This window comes from Alligator sinensis, unplaced genomic scaffold (assembly GCF_000455745.1).
Source record: "Alligator sinensis unplaced genomic scaffold, ASM45574v1 scaffold982_1, whole genome shotgun sequence".
NCBI classification, from domain to species: Eukaryota; Metazoa; Chordata; order Crocodylia; family Alligatoridae; genus Alligator; species Alligator sinensis.
The window spans coordinates 640,673-657,980 of NW_005842470.1; the positions used below are offsets into that span (position 1 = coordinate 640,673).

At 44.2% G+C, this 17,308-nt stretch overlaps 1 protein-coding gene across 6 annotated transcripts in view; it reads right to left on the minus strand.

Annotated features, from left to right (window-relative positions):
* The window catches only part of LEPR (leptin receptor), a 78,811-nt gene that overhangs the window by 49,011 nt on the left and 12,492 nt on the right, over positions 1-17,308 (minus strand). For all 6 annotated transcript variants that reach the window (XM_025212548.1, XM_025212550.1, XM_025212545.1 and 3 more), the window contains exons 3-4: positions 12,536-12,844; positions 10,418-10,535 (exon numbers count right to left, since the gene is read on the minus strand). In XM_025212548.1, the coding sequence (XP_025068333.1) occupies positions 10,418-10,535; positions 12,536-12,844 (427 nt within the window). The remainder of the gene's footprint in view (positions 1-10,417; positions 10,536-12,535; positions 12,845-17,308) is intronic.

The window sequence follows — 17,308 nt, forward strand, 5'->3', positions numbered from 1 at the left end:
GGTGTTGTTGTTTCCGGGCTTCCAGCATCAGAACTGCCCTGTTTATATGGGCAGCCCCAGATCCAAAATGGCGGCCCTCATCAGGCACCTGGCAGCTGCTAGCTCCAGGCCCTTAAAGTGGCAGGCACCAACAGTGCCCTGCCACCATATCCTATGGGCGAAACATCGAAACCAGGTCGAAACGGCAAAACATTTCGACGGAACAAAACAGAACAGCCATTTCGACTCGAAACAAGTCTAAATGAAACACTGTTCTGTCAAAACGCTGGTCAAAACGAAACGCTTCCATTTCGCATAGCCCTATACAGCAGTTACGTAACTCTAAGCTGGAGATACTTTCCAGTCTGAGCATCCAGTGCTGGAGTTATTTGTAACATTTTTATTAGTCTGTTTTTGGTCTTGCTTCTTCCCTGTACTATACTTCCTTTAAAACTTAAAAAAAAAATCCTTTTAAATTACTGCTTGTCTACTCTTGTTACTCACACATTTCATAATTATTCTCCTAAATAATATAATCAATCCATAACAAATTAACAACAATGCATAATTGAACTCCAGACCTAACACAGTTTACATGGTTTATAAAATTATTTTCCATTGTTAATATGTTTCAAAATGTAATGATATATCTTTTATAAAAATAGCAACCCATAATAATATACAATTGAGGCATACCTAGATTATTTACCCTTTGTGCACACTGAGGGCCAAAACAATGAATATAGCATAAGAATTATAATCCAACATTCATGGCCTACAATACAATTTTTACCCCACACCTCCACAGATCAAAAACTTGAACCAAAGATCATTCGAATTACTACAGTCTTTCCCATAACTTCATTTGGGGCCTAATGCAAAATCCATTAAATATAATTACACTAGATACAATTAAAAAACCAAACAACTGTTGGACATTGAATGAGCTCTTTGGATTTATGAGCAGGCTCTCACCTTGCTGTTCAATAGGGATGGGTCAAAACTAGAGCTCTGAATCCAGTACCCTTCAAAATCCATGGAGGTTCAAGCCTATATTCCTTAACTGATGACATGCCAGTGGTTACAAGTCAGAATTAAAATTGAATGGGTCCCTGTTTCCAGGTGTGGTTTCTGTGTGTCCACCATTTCCAAATAAAAATGGTTGGCAAATCATGAAAGCAGTTGTGAGATAAACTGATCTCACAAGGTTTCCTTTATTCCAGGACAAAATATTAAAGCAGTAGTTCCAAAATGTTCTGGCTAATTAAACACAAACCCTGATGATTTGAGTCTCAAACCCGAAACCCAAATCCCACCTCCCACATCTAACCTTTTCCAGGTCTAACCACCATATTTCTAGCTCAGGGATAATCTATATGTATGAGCTATTGGTAACACCACTCTTATGCATCATTGTTTTGTTTTGTTTTTCAGATGATGACGTGTTACAATAGCAGCATTCCTTACAAAGTTTCTGAGGTTTATTTTATGCAGTTTATCCAAAGTGGACTTGTTTAAAGAAGCAACACTCTCCCCATTCTAAATTGCTAGATTTAGATTTTTACAGTCACCCACCCCCAACCACTCTGATTTTTTCATTTGTTTTCTGGATATAATGACATCACAGGGATACAAAAGTTTCCAGAACAGTGAGTCCAGGCAGACTTCCTTAGCTGGCATCCCACTGCCTTTCCAGGTAAGCACCTGTAGCTTTGTGAAATAAGTGGAAAAGAAGTATGGGCAAAATTTCATACAAAGCAGCAAGCTGGAAATTTGAACTTTATATCAAACTCACAGGATACCAGGAGAAGCCCAACTAAAGATTCTCTGCAAGAAAAAAGGATTAAAATTCTCAAAGCAGCCAAAATTTAGCAGTACAATGAAGTTAACAGTTTACAAAAGGAAAGGATTTGTGTCTGTATGCAGAGGACACAATGAAGAGAATATGGGAAATGTCTGTACTATTTTTATGAAAGCATGCCTGGTTGTTTCCTCATTTGCTATTGTACTGTTAGCTACCAAGATTGAAAGGGTTACTTCCTTCAAGGGACAGGAAGGTGTGGGACTCACAGATGCATAACAGCTGATACAAAAGCACTATCAAGGACTTTCTGAATACAAATGGAACTATCTTGGAGATACAGTGGAAGAGCAATGGCTGGATATTGGCTTTAAGTTACTAGCAGCCAAAAGAGGCATAATGTGAAAGCAGCATGATTTAGGACTGGAAACAAAGCAGCAAGTTATGAAAAGATGGGGAAGAAATGAAATCCCAGATGTTCTGAATAGAAGCACATAACACTGCCATCACGGACATGCACGCAAACTTTGCTTTTTTAAAGGAAAGAATCCTGCACACTGTGCTCCAGGTGCCGAATAAAATCCATCTTGTTTCGATAAGGCTTTTCTGCCTCACTAAGGAGCAGCTGATGGTTGCATAATTCCCCAGTGGGGTAACTCACTGACCAGGAGATAAGTGTTCTCTTGGACCCAGCTGGGAGAGCTTCAATAAGGAACAGGTGTGCTAAAACCAAGCCCCAGCGTTCAGGGTAGTGGAGCTGCAAGACTCATCTTTTTAATAGTAGGAGGCAAGAGCACAGAAAACCCTGTGGGTCTGTAACATGCTGCCAACCAAAGAGTAAATCTGTAGTCAGCATGCCAGGATTCATCTGTGAAGTCCCAGTCCTCACTGGTATGAACATTTCCCCCAGGATATAGTCAGTTAAAACCCATAGACCTTCAGGAATCATAACAATCCTTCAAAATACACAGTTGGAATCCAGATCATTCACTTGCCATACGAAAACAACAACACTCAATGTAGATAAAATGGAGACATTAACTACGGAATTAGAAACAAACTCTCTCTTCCCAAGAAAGTTCCACTCTGAAAGGTAAAGGTGGTTTTTGGACAGCCATTTAAACTCCCTCTCATTATCTGTGTCAGATTTTCTCCTACAACATATCTCCAACATTATATAGTCATAGCCCTATATGATTCATCTCTGTACTTCAGACCCACTCTGTAATGGACAGTATGAAGCACTTTCTGTTCAGAGCTATTTCACATCACTACAATCAGAGTGGGTGAATCAAAATATTTTTTTAATGCTTGAGTTATTGAGGGCCATATGTAAGCTATTGTTTTGTTACAGATTCCTCAACGCCATTAATTTCATCACTCCCTGGCCTAAGTACAAGAATCCTGGCATTTGATCCTAGATTGCTTTCCAGTCTTCCAAGACAGAAATAAATGCCAGGAAAGCATATTTTAAAACTGGGACTCTTTTCAAAGTAGTTGGGACTTTGTGGAAAATGTTAAGGTATCAGCAAGCCAAGAGGGGAAGCTGCCCCTTTACCAAAATATGAAATAAACAAGTTAGTTGTTCCTTTGGATCATAAGAGCTTTGTAAGAAAACTAGTCATCATTTTTCTTCTGGAAGAAAACAAGTGTTACTGCCAAATATGGAATGCTAAATGATTTTGCTTTATAATAATAAAAGCAGCAACAACTGCAAAAGTATTAGTATCATTGCTTTTACCAAAAGTTTATGTATGTATGTATATAATATGGATCATTTATGCAAAGAGAAACGCCCTTTCTTAATGAAAAGATAGTAAAACTAGGATAAAATAAAGCTCCATTATAACTGTCCTGATATTTTATAAAAGAAGTCATCTGGGATCCTCTTTTAAGAAGTTAGGAGACACTAGCAACCTTACATACCACATGAGAGCAGAGAAAAATGAAATAAAAGCCAGCCATATGCATTATCAGATCAATAAATACACAGAAGACATTCTATGGGTGAGGTTACACAATCAGACCACACTAAGAGCACTTGAAGTGTGTGTCCACACAGTACACCTAATTAACAAGTGCCTTCTTAACAAGTGCTACTTGAGGTGAGGATTGTCTTTAAATAGTGCTACCTTGAATTACCTTAACAACTTCTGGATGCTCCACTGGTGGAGCCAGCAGCTCCTCATGTACCCAGATCAGGCCCATGTCCACCCACCACCAACACCCCCACAGCTACCCAGCACCCCATCCCCTCTCAGGGTTTCCCCTGCAGGAAGCTTCTGGGCAATCACTGGGGCGGAGCTGGTGGGTGAGCAGGCAGCTGCAAGCTCCAGCTGGGGCATGCAAGCTAGTTCCAGGAGCACAGAGGCAGCACAGGCTGGAGGGAGCCTGGGAGCAGGAAGAGAAGGGAAACCACCTCCCTGCTGCTCTCAAGATGATCAGGGCAGCAGGAGGGTGATCCAAGCAGCGGGAGAGGGTGATCCAGGTGATGGGGCGCAGGTGGTGGGGTGTGGATCAGGATGAAAAGAGGGCAATCAGGGCAGAGGAGTTGATCCAAGCAGCACAATCGGAGGCATGATCAGGGAATAAATCGGGATGTTTGGGGGTGTTTGAGGAATGATTCAAGCAGCACAAGAGGGTCCCTACCCATCTTACCTTCTTCCCCTCTCCTCCCACAGTCTATACTGTGACTAGAGTGCCAGAGGCATCTCCTAGCTACAACCCTCCTCCCCATCCTTCTAGTGGCAGGTTTGAGAGGTGCCCATTTGAGAAGGCATTAACCTTTAACACGAGACTGCTCACAGCACCTGCTAACTTTAGCACAGCCTAACACTCCTTAGTAACTACACGCTTAGACGAGCACACTGAAATCAGAGCAGCAAAAAAAAAACTCCAGCATGGAATCACTTTCTTTCCCATCTTCTTGACCAGCACACAGCAGCTCCAAAGAACTGGTTAAAATATTCAGAAATTTCTAAATAACTATTAAACACAAAGGAAATTATAGCAACATAGTCATTATGATAGATTTTGCAGAGATGCTTTAGAGAAAACTTTCCTCTTCCAGAGAATTATAACACTAAATTTAAAGGTGAACAAGGCAAGCAAGCTGTTTACTGACATTTAGGATGTGTCTATGCTCAATAGGGACGCATCGCTATGTACCTGAACCTGAAGCAGCCGAAAAGTCAGCATGAGAGCTCATATTACTACCAGGGGTTACAGTTGGGCTTTTCTAATGTATCCTGAAGCCCAGGCTGCTATTGGTAGACGAGCCAGCTAGATTAAAACTAGGTAAAGTGTGCATTCATGTTCTGCAATCCCACTTCCAACCACCATGTGGACAAACCCTCACACACGGCTTGGTGGGATAGCGTACCCTCAAAGAATGAAAGTATCAGCAGTAAGCTGTATAATTTGGATATGTGTGCACTGGTTTACATAGGGAGTTTGGGGTAGAAAACAGAAGTCTCCTAAATCACAGTTTTAACTAAGAATACAATGGCCGGCTGAGAGAGATCAAATTTTAACTAACAATACCACAGAAAATCATCCACATACACACACAACATGGCTAGAATTTGAACCTGCAAATTTTAGGAGGTTTGAAATAACAAAACTGATACATAGGTTACTAGGTTATCCCTGCAAACTTGGATGTTTCTACACAGTGCTTTCATTGGGGTGGAACATGAAGAAGTGTTTTTTTGTTTCTAACAGGCCTATGCATAATAATTATGTATATACAGGATGGCATAAAGTCTTCAGTGTGCACACAGGATTTCTGTTTTTAAGCTCTCATTTGAAAGTTACACACAGAGTAAATGGCAGTGTTAGAGTGATGTTGTAGCTGTGATGGTCCAGGAATGATCAGAACCTGATGAAGAATGCCTTGCATTCAAAACCTTGTCTAACTTTCTTCATCTTTGTTCCACCCCTTGAGTTTGTCCAGTACAAGTTACCACCCAAAAAAATCCTTGTCTCACACAAAATAAATACATTGATTAAATCTGTCTTGAAACGATTAACAGCTTTTACAATCTGGCTAGAATTTGAACCTGTAATTCTAAGGAGGTTAGAATGGCAAAACTGATGCACAGGTTACTAAATTATCCCTGCCAACTTGGATATTTCTACATAGTGATTTCATTGGGGTGGAACATGAGGAAGTGCTGTTTTGTTTCTAACAAGACTATGCATAATAATTATAGAGATACAGTAAGCATAATGAGTGTTTGGTTTTAGAGTATTTTTAAGCATGTGGCAATAAAAAAGATTTACCTTTACTACCAGTTACAACAGTTACTTCCCGGTCTGACTACAGAGAAAAACTGATATCTGGTATCTGTGGACCAGTGCTGACTTTTTAAATAAGGACCACTACATATACATCTTGACTGCTCTATTGTTTTCCTAGACTTTGTTATTTGTATTATGGCAGCATCATGATGCCCCAGGTAATACCGGGGTCCAATTGGGTAAATTATAGTAACAGGCTGTCCCTGACCTGAAAAGTTTATTTTAAAGAAAAAAATGGAAATGAACCACTCAAAGAGTGGTGGTGGACGGGTCATATTCGACTTAGAGGGATGTGAGCAGTGGAGTCCCCCAGGGCTCGGTTTTCGGGCCCACACTGTTCAATTTCTTTATTAGCTATTTGGATGAGGGAGTGAAAAGCACCCTGTTTAAATTTACGGACGACACCAAGATTTGGGGTGAGGTGGGCATGCTAGAAGGGAGAGACAGGATGCAGCTGGACCTGGACAGGTTACAGGGGTGGGCAAATGAGAATAGGATGGGATTCAGTACTGACAAGTACAGGGTGCTACACTTGGGCAGTAAGAACCAGCAGCAGACCTATAGGCTGGGGAACTCCCTTCTTATCAGCACAGAGGCAGAAAGAAATCTTGGAGTCATTATTGATTCCAAGATGAACATGGGCCGACAATGCGAGGACACAGTCAGTAGGGCTAACCGCACCTTGTCATGCATCCATAGATGCACCACAAGCAGGGCCAAGGAGGTGATCCTCCCCCTCTATGCGACACTGGTCAGGCCACAGTTGGAGTACTGCGTCCAGTTCTGGGCGCCGCACTTCAGGAGGGATGTGGACAGCATGGAGAGGGTCCAGAGGAGGGCCACCCGCACGATCAGGGGGCAGCAGGGCAGACCCTACGAGGAGAGGCTACGGGACCTGAACCTGTTCAGCCTTCACAAGAGAAGGCTGAGAGGGGACCTGGTGGCGGTCTATAAACTTACTAGGGGGACCGGCAGGGGAAGGGAGGGAGCTTGTTTCCCCAAGCGCCTCCCGGAGGAACAAGGAATAATAGCCATAAGTTGTTAGAGAGTAGATTCAGACTAGACATCAGCAGGCACTACTTCACAGTCAGGGCGGCTAGGATCTGGAACCAACTTCCAAGGGAAGTGATACTGGCTCCTACCTTGGGCGTCTTTAAGAGGAGGCTTGAGGATTACCTAGCTGGGGTCATTTGAGCCCAGTTTTCTCTCCTACCCAGGGCAGGGGGTCGGACTAGAAGATCTGCAAGGTCCCTTCCGACCCTACTTCTATGAATCTATGAACAATTATCATCCCCGTTGTACAAATGACAAGCACAGAGATCAAATGACACACAGGAAGTCTGTGGCAAAGCAAGGATCTGAACCCAAATCTTCCAGATCCACTCTAATTAACCACAAAACCAATGTTCCTTTCTATTGGTGGCGGACGCTCCCTCACTGCAAGATCACTGCAAGTGAGCTGGTGTGTCTGCTCCCACACAGATGGGCTTGGTCCCCTTAGGAGCCCCTCAGTCAATCCATAAGTGGGTTCGAGTGCCTGTAGCCTTGCCAGCTGGCTTTGTTCCCTTGGGAGCCCTCATACCACAAACAATAATCCTTGCCCAAAACAGCAAACAAACCAGCAAAAGAAAACCTTTGGCCTTTCTTCAGATGGCAGGCAAGAGCCCTTAATTCTGGCCCTTCCTAGAAGCAAGCTCTTCTGAGCTTCAGTCTGCCTCCTGGCCACAGCTGCCCTTCTCCAGCTTGAGCTGCCTGCTCTCTCTGCCCTTGGGTTTTTAACTGCCAACTAGTCACTCACCACTGAGTTACTGTCTGCTCCACTTAAAGGGCAAGATCACACTGCTACGGTAATCCAACAAGCTAAAGCAGCAGCCTAGTGGACCTTCATTAAAGGAGAACATATTTCCTTACACAAGTGTTAACCCCAGTATTTTATACAAGTTGAAATTAAAAGGAAAGCAGAAAATAAAAAATCCATCAGGGATATATGCCATGCAATACAACAGTCGCACATGCAGAGCAAGATACTCTTGAAATGTAAACACATACACTTATCACTGAATTATCCTTTCATTTAATGCATAAACATATAAAAAAAGGCACCTTTCTCAAGTTCCAGGTCATTAAAATCTGCTACCCTTCAAACAAATATTGTTGCCTTTGTACCATAAAAATGTTTATGGAGGCACAAGTTTCAAGCAAACTTCTTGCACTCCAATTGCCCCAAAATGCTTGTGCAATACAATCTAGTTTGTGATGCGTTACAGGGGTGGATGCCTGTTCGCTTATTGTGTGCCCTGGGAATTCTCCTGCAGGATCAGGGTACAGCAGCATGAAATGTGTGCCCAGGTACCTGGGGCCATTGTGCCATAGGGTTGGGCCTGCAGCACTCCTGGGGTTTCAGAGAGAAGGAGAGGAACAGCAACCCTGGTGACATCTGTTTCTACTGAGCAATCACATCAGCTCTGCCAGAACACATTCTAGCACAGATGCTGCCGCAACAAAAACAACATCTGCTTTTACCCTCAGAGGTGTATCAAAAATGCTAGACTCTATCACATAGGAAAGGATCTGGGTTTTTTGTTTCCCACTGAAAAACGGGAAAAAACATGGATTTCCCCCTTTTAACTGAGAAAAACACGGATTTTTCATCTTAATGGAAAAGTGTAGATTTTCTACTTTTGCAAAGAGCTCTCTGCAGGCTGGCAGAGTTCCAGTCTTCAAGGGGCTGGGGGAGCAAGAGGGGGGCGGTCAGGCAGGGGGTGCTATGCGCATGTACATGCTCACACATGCACATGGCTGCCAGGGAGCCTGAAGAGCAGCTCCTGCAGATAAGTCTGTGGGGTGAAGGGGGGATAGAGGCCCCCATAGGGAGGGAGGGGCGGGGGGAGGAGAGACGGGCTCCCCACTGCTGTGTGCACTCCTGAGAGGGGCAGGGGGGCACGTGCCCCCCAGATCTGTGTGCGCAGCAGGGGCAGGCTGCCGGCTGTGGGCTCAGGCTCCCTGCCCTGTTGCCCTTCCGCAGCCCAGCAGGGGGGAACCCAGCACAGTAAGGCAGAGCAGGGCCAGACAGGGAAGCTCCTTGCTGCTGCAAGCCCTGTGCCACTGTGGCAAGGAGCCCCCTGCCCACTTGGCAGCAGCAGGAGAAGCGGTGCAGAGTTGTGTCCCTCACTGTTGCTGTGCAGGCAGGGGGCACCTTGCCAGGGCAGCGCAGGGCTTGCAGTGGCAAGGAACTACCCTGCCTGGCCCTGCTCTGCCTTACCACACTGGGTCCTGCCCGTTAGGCTGTGGAGGCCCTATGGGGAGGGCATCAGAGTGGGGAGCCCTGAGCCCTCAGCAGGTAGCTCGCACCTGCCCCCCCACAGTGTTGCTATGGGGGATAGGGGGATGCAGACCTGGGTCCCTGGCCCCATAGCCCTGGCAGCTGGTAGCCCCCTCTGGCCGGGGTTGGGGGGTGGGCTGCTGCATTTGGGGAATGAGGGGCACCAGCGGGGCCAGGGGACTGTTGGGGAGAGTGAGGGGCAGCAGCAGGGGTGAAGCGCTGTGGGTAGGGAGTGAGGGGCAGCAGCAGGGGTGGGGGGCTGTGGATGTGGTGTGAGAGGCACCAGCAGGGCCAGAGGGCTGTAGATGGGGAGTTAGGGGCACCAACAGGGGTGAGAGGGCTGTGGGTGAGGCGTGAGGGGTTTGGACTTGCATCCTAGTGAGCAAAGGAAGATGGAGGAGCTCTGATTTCACAGAGGAGGGGCAGGAGATTGCACGTGGCGGTGGCGGAGGCCATCACTGCCAACCACCACCCCGCGCCACTGCCACCGCCGCGTGCAAGCCCAGATAACCGGAATCCCCCTTTACCGCACTCATGCCGGATAACAAAGCTTTTACTGTACCATGATAAATTACTGAGACACACAACAGTATAGGTGTAAACTGAAGCAGACGGGACCACAGTCAAGTTTGAGTATAAAAGGAATTAAGGGTTGCAAAAATCAATATATTGATGCAAAGCATCTTTGACTTAGCCCAAACAAAAAAAAAGCAGTTTCATAAATATGAGAGAAAGACAAAAAGAGAAAGGAAATTTCATCTTACCCATACACCATTTAAACACTGAAAATATATATGACAATACCTTGTGTCCTATGTAAAAATGATCTTAAAACAAACAGGCCAACAGTCAAAATGGATATTTTATCCACTATAAGACTTAATGCTATTGAAACGTTACAGATGAGACATACTATTTTTGAACCGTAAACCTGTGGCACGTTTACTGGTGCTTTAGGAAATTCTTTCACTTCTACTGCTGACAATGGCAAACTTAATACATTTCGTACTTACAGAGCATATAAAAGATGAACCTTCAAATCTCCATTCACGTGCGACTTAGACAATTTCAAGATACAGACTAGCTGTTCCAGGTCTCCTTTAGTCCAACATTCAGTGTTCCAGCTCAAATCTAAACAGGAAGAAAGACTTTAATGCTTTCTAAAGCACACTGAAAACTAAAACATTTGAAGAGCTAAAATAAATCCACCAATACAATATTTACTTGATTCCAAGATGAGTTTTTTCCCCCCACTTAACATGGTGGGGGAAAGCCCCTCATCCTGGAATCAAGGAGGAGGCAGTGGGATGACAGGCAGCTGCTTCGACTCTAGCTTTGGCTCTGTCCACAGCCCTGGGTTGGGGCCAGAGCCGCAGCTGCTGCCTGCCTGCCTGCCCCCCTCCCCCACCTCTACACCCCTGCCTTCCCCACCAAAACAGCCTCTGGTCATTTCCCATTCCCCATTCCCACCCCCATTTTTCCTCCCACTGTAGTTTCTCCCCACCCCACCTCCCCGCCATACCCCTTTCCAGCCCCTCTCCCTTGCTCTGGCACCAGTAGGCTCCGTACCCACTTTGGTGTGGAGCCAGCACTGCTGCTATGGGGCCAAACCCCAGGCTGGAGCAGGGACAGAGCCTACTGGCACTGGAGAAAGGTTAGGGGGACGTGGAAGAACATGAGGGGGGCAGAGGCTGTCGTGGAAGAGGAAGGGGAGAGTGGGGATAGGCACAAGGGAGGGTAACTATGGGGGGAGGGGGAAAGCAGCAGAGGTCAAGCTACCTGCTCTCTCCCCCCCTACCCCCACTGCCTCCCTCCCAAATGCTCCCTCCCCTGCCTGCCCCCATACTGCTTTCCCCACCTCCTGTCCCCTCCCACCGACTTCCCTACCATCTGCCCCACTACCACTGCCTTCCCCACTGCAGTGGTGGGGATGATTTTAAGACACTCCTCCAATAATTAGATTCATACACGAAAGATGTATGCATCATTTATACATTTTTCATGTATGAAATCTAATTATTGGGGGTGGTCATCTTAAATTCAGGGTCAGCTTGGATTCAGGTCAATACAGTATTTTTAACCATCAATGTACTTGCTGTGTTGGACAAAAACAACAGGAAGTGAAAAAGAAAAAACCTGACATTTTCCCATCTGCAGTTACGGCTGGGCCTCATCCCTGCAAATATTTAGGAAGGGGCCTCCTTGAGCTTGAATGAATCTATAGAAAGCACATGCATATATGTAGTGCTTTAAAGATGAAGATCTTAGTCATGATCTGCCTGGCAATTACTCACTATATCGTTCAGATACAAAGAAGGACTTCATTAAGGTCAGTTACAAAAATTTCTGCTTACCAATACAAATGGAGAAAGGTAGGGAGGGGTGTGTGTGTGTGTGTGTGTGTGTGTGTGTGTGTGTGTGTGTGTGTGTGTGTGTGTGTGTGTGTGTGTGTGGGCGCGCGCGCGCGCGGGTTTCTGTCATTCGCCAATTTTTTTTGTTACAGCTCTACTAGTATAAGGTATGAGAAAGCAACACAATTATTCTGGTTATACTTTTCAGAATGATTTATTTAACAAAAAAGGCCATGATGGATGGATTAAATTCGAACCCTACTGAAATCAAAGGGAATTTTGCCACTGACTTTATTATCATTATTTTTTCTATTGCAGTCTCTCTGAGGCAAATATTTTCCTTCATGCTTGTACAGGGCCCAATACAAATGGAAAAAAGTAATTAATAAAGGACAGATTTGGGGGAGGGGGGAGAGAAACGCATTTTACCAGAAGAAGCAGCGCATTAGTTCAACCTGACTCCATAGCATCTGTCTAAATTCGGTGCTTCAGCGGGGCTTTCTGGCATTTTTATCTAATAGCTGATTCAATCAGCTATTAGATAAAAGTGCCATAAAAGCCCCGCAGAAGCACCTGATCTATACAGATGTTGGGCGAGCCAGGTTCAACTAACACGATGCCTCTTTTGGGCACATGCTGGGCTTGACACAGGGGCGCATGGCATTTTAAGTAACGTGCCATTTTTTTAAATGTCTGTAAGCGGCCAAAATTGCTTGAAAAATGAAGAAACTGTGAGGTCCAATACCAAATTCCTTTAAAATACTTACATTACAAACCTACCTGTGTGAAGAGAAGCTAAGACACTTATTTCTGTAGAAATAAAACTCTTTGTTTCCGTGCTTGATTTGTACAAAGAACAATTTATGTTTATATCATTCCAAAGGCAGCAAAGAAAACTCTGGTTGGTCACCCCCACCATGGGGTTGGTATCAGCCATTCCACAGCCCCCATTCAAACAGGAGCTGGTCTCTACAACTCCAGAAGGCACTGGTATGATAGAGGTCTCATTTGGTGACATGCAAGGTAACGTAAAGCTCCAGGGAGGAATATGATGTACTAAACAATGAGCAACTGCCATTTGAAGAAAGTCTGAAAATAAAGAATATGAAAGAAGAATATGAAATCAAGGAAACAAATTACTCTACTTCATCCTCTATGAAAATAAAGTGAATGTTGTTATATGGAAACATTTTTTAATATTAAACATTTTTTAGTATTAAACAAGAACCAGTCTCCAAGAGCCAATGTCCTCTGCATTGGTGTGGATGTTTCTGTTGAATTAGGCAAGTGATTTTAAACCAGGGTACCAGGGCATCATGGAGTACTCTGAGATTCTTTCAAGTGTGCCACAGGGTGCCACACAACATTAGCACTGTTAGGTGGGCAAACATAATTTGTATGATAAATCCAGAAATTTCAAATACAAATCCATAGTGTTAAAACCATTCTGACCTGCTGTGGTCTTTCTGAGTTCCATACAACAGAAAAATTGCTCTATTCTTTTTCTATAGGTTAAAAAACAAGTGGAAACTAATAGGAGTTAGCGTTTTCTGAGAGGTGCCTCAAGGCTATTGAAGAGTGCCTCCATTTAAAAAGGTTAAGAACCGCTGACTTAGGCTCTCAAGACTTTCATATGCCTCATATTCAACTGAGTGACCCTACTATCCTTCTCACCCTCCCCAAATCAACGAGCCAAACTTTTCATTTTCTAAATCCTAGAAAATATTTGTCTGGCTTAAACTGGCATAAACTCATTGAAATTCAAAAATGTTAATCAAGGATCAAAATCAAACAAATTACACCATTTTCATACCAGGAGTGAATTTAGCCCAAGATCTGAGTGCACACAAATTTGGGGGAATTCAAATCTAAACCTAGGTTTGCATTTTACAACTATTTTCTGGATGTCTCCAAAATTAGGGTTGTTCATAAGCCTTATTTTATCATTTTTGGCACAACCCACTGAAATATTTTGTTATAACAAACAGACACTATTTATTATCCTTGATTAATATATTTTACATTAATACACTACTGGATAAGTTAAAAAGATTCTTCCAGGAGCATTTTCTGAGAAATGAAATGTAGAAAGAGAGTGAAATTATCCATCTAATTTAGGGTTTTATTTCCAGGAACTATGCAACTTTGTTTTGGCAATGATGAGCAAATCCCTCCCACAACTAGCTTACTGTAAACAATGCTGTGGCAAGGAAGTTTGGCACTCAGGGCAAAGCCCACAGTGGCAGCCCACCTTCACTCTGAACACGGATCCAGGGGGAAGACGCCTTCCCCGTGCTTGCCTGGGAGTGCACGCAATGGCGGGAGCTGCCCTCCCCTTGTCCCCTTGCCCCCCCGCGCCCAGGGCAGTCGCCCCACTCGCCCCTCTCCTTGCTACGGCACTGACTGTAAAAATATTGGATTAATACCCAAAATTAAAATAGTTATTGAAATATATGTGGTTCATTTTTGCACATTCTTGCTTTTAGCAAAAATACTGTAAATGTTACCAGAGGTGTTCGTGTCAGGTGCCCTGGAAGCAGGATGCATGGAGCTAATGGTGACTTCTGGATACTGCTGTGCCACTGATGTGACTGGGGATGGTGATTGTGCCACTGATGTGATTTGGGGCTGCAGCAGCAGATGTTAGTTCTGCATTCCCCACCCCTGACAAGTTAGCACTCAAGGCTGCTGCCCCAGTTCCACCACTGTTACATTTTGTTAAAATTCTTGTTCTGCATTCTCCAACCAGATTCCAAAACAGCAAAAATACGAGCTGCTGAGAATTTTGTTTTCACAGACGCAACTCAATTGCTAAGGAAAACTGAATAGTAAACCATCAGACAGTGAAAGATAGTTTTCTATGCTCATTAAGAGTAGTTAAATGTTACTACTTTAGTATCTATGTTGAGTTTATTTTATAAATATATGTTATGATCACTGAATCCCTGAAAAGTTCTGTTCTTTTTCTCTTTCTCTCATTTAACAAGGCAGAGTCTTTGTCTTGTTAAAGATAAGCTTCATTAGAGTTCCTGGTTCCATATGGAGGATACGATTGACTGAACAGAATATTAGTGCCTAATCCATGATGAAAAAAAGAGAGTGACATGATTGCCTGTGGGGCTGAACATATAGTTCATTTTGCAGCTGAGTCTGGAAAGGGATTGCAGTTTGTTTCATATAGCTGTTGAAGAGCATATTGCTGTAAACACATGAAACTAAATCCGAGCACACATCCCATTGTTCATTTTTCATGAAAATGTAGATGTTATGAATGGCAAAAATACAATTATAATACACGGATTATTAATATTCAGGTTAAGAGGTGGAGCATAGTTCAACTGTCTGCAAGTTCTCTGCTGAGACTGCCATGAAGGTGCTAACTTGTAAAATGGATTTGTATTCCCTTGGAATTCAACTGAGATCACCTTTAAGTGAGATTAAGAGTGTTTTACTGCCAAATAAACAAAACACAAGGAAAAAAATAAAATAAATCTGTTCTCCACCATGTATCAAATTAACATTTACTTCTTACTTCTCAAAAACAAAAATAAAAGGTCTTTATATTTTCTGATTAGCTGAACACCCAGTAGGATTCTGTATGTAAAGGTCTTGGTATTTAAGTGCAAACGTAGATAAATAGGAAATCAGAGCAAATTATTGCCCCCATTGACCCAATATAAATGCTGCCTTTGATTTCAATAGAGATTGTTGATCCACTTCCTCAACTCAAATGGGTCCACCTCACTCCTGGTCAAAGCCCAGCCCACCCAGCTGGGCCAGCCTTCTGTCCACTTTGCTTCCTCTCGACTGAAAAGACCAGAGGTGGGCTGAGCCCTCTCTGATGGTACCTTGCTAGACAGGCCATCCCCACCACTGCCCATCTCTCCAGCTGCCAACAACGAGCAACAGGCCCCATACCCTGCTGTCTCCCCCCATGTCCAACGCGACCAGCATTGGGGTCTGCTTTGAGATCCTGAATAGGAAGGCACTGTACATATGGACAGCAAGGACACTGTACAGCAAGGACACTGGCAAAGCGTATCATGCCAGTGTCCTTGCTGCCCACCCTGACATGACATGTAGGCAGCACCTAGAAGCAGCAACACCAGAGCAAGCCTACCCAGCCTGGTGTACCCTGTATGAGCTGCCCATCACCAAGAGAATTGGAAATTTTCAGTGGCAGCTGCTGCACAGGGCCCTGGCCAGCGCTACATTTGTCCATTATTTAAACCCAGCAGTGTTGGTGGCATGCCCTTTCTGTAAAGAGGAGGTGGAGGTCTCTTCCATGACTTTCTCAACTGTTCCCAGCTGTGACCATTCTGCTGCCCTCAGCACCCTTTGGCATGCTGGCCTTGGACTTCTCTGAGACAGTTTACATTTTCTCCATCTCATACCAAACAGCAGACAGGAGTGTGATCTGCCTGAGCGATTTGCTGCTGTGCCAGGCCAAGATAGCGAATCTGAAGGACTGAAGAAAGTGGCTCACAAAACCCAACTCCAACACCACCCTACAAATCTTCAGCTTCTTTTCTGGGCACGTCTCATTTTAGTTTGGATACTTCACTTTGTAACAGAATATGGACTAGTTTGTGCCATGCCAAGACATCAAGGGGGCACACCTCAAAGTGGATAGCTTATCCTGTGTGTGGAGCCCCATGAAAGGTGTTGGAGGGGAAGCAAGTTTTAATCTCTGGTTGTATGGTGGTTTTGTTACTAACAAGCATTTCATGCTCAGCCTCAGGGGCCCACACACTTTGTACTTCCACCTTTTATTTTTAACTTTTTTATAATACAGGGTTTAAAAATCTCTCTCTCTCTCTCTCTCTCTCTCTCACACACACACACACACATATACTTGGTAAGAACAGGATAACAACCCAAATTGCCCCAAAACTTCTAACCTTTATAGAGCTAGTTGTATTAACTTGGCTTGATTCACCACAACTATTTCACAGTTGCTATTTAAAGATCACATTTTTTTTTTAATTAGCTCCTGAAAGTTATGGAAAAATCTGGCGAAGTGCTATGTTGGTAACAGAAATTCTGGATGCAATGAGAAATGGGTCATACATAAGGAAGGGCATGTTATGCCTGAAGGCTTATCCAACATCGCTCCCAAATATATAGCTGGTCCAGTAAAAGGTACTACTAAACAAATCTAGTCGGGGAACTTCTGGAGGGACTGGATGTATTTCAATCAGCAGGTCCTGACGATCTCCACCCCAGAGTGCTGAGGGAATTAGAAGAGGTTATTGTGGGACCCCTGGCATGGCTTTACGAGCGCTCGTGGTGCTCTGGTGTGATGCCAGAGGACTGGAAAAGGGCCAATGTGGTTCCTATTTTCAAAAAACGGAGGAAGGAGGACCCAGGAAACTACAGGCCAGTTAGTTTTACCTTGATCCTGGGTAAGTTTTTTGAGAGAATTATCCTGGCGCATGTCCACGAGGGGCCAGCAGGGGAGGTTATGCTTAGGGGCAACCAACATGGGTTCATTAGAGGCAGGTCCTGTCAGACCAACCTGGTGGCCTTCTATGATCAGGTCACAAAATCCTT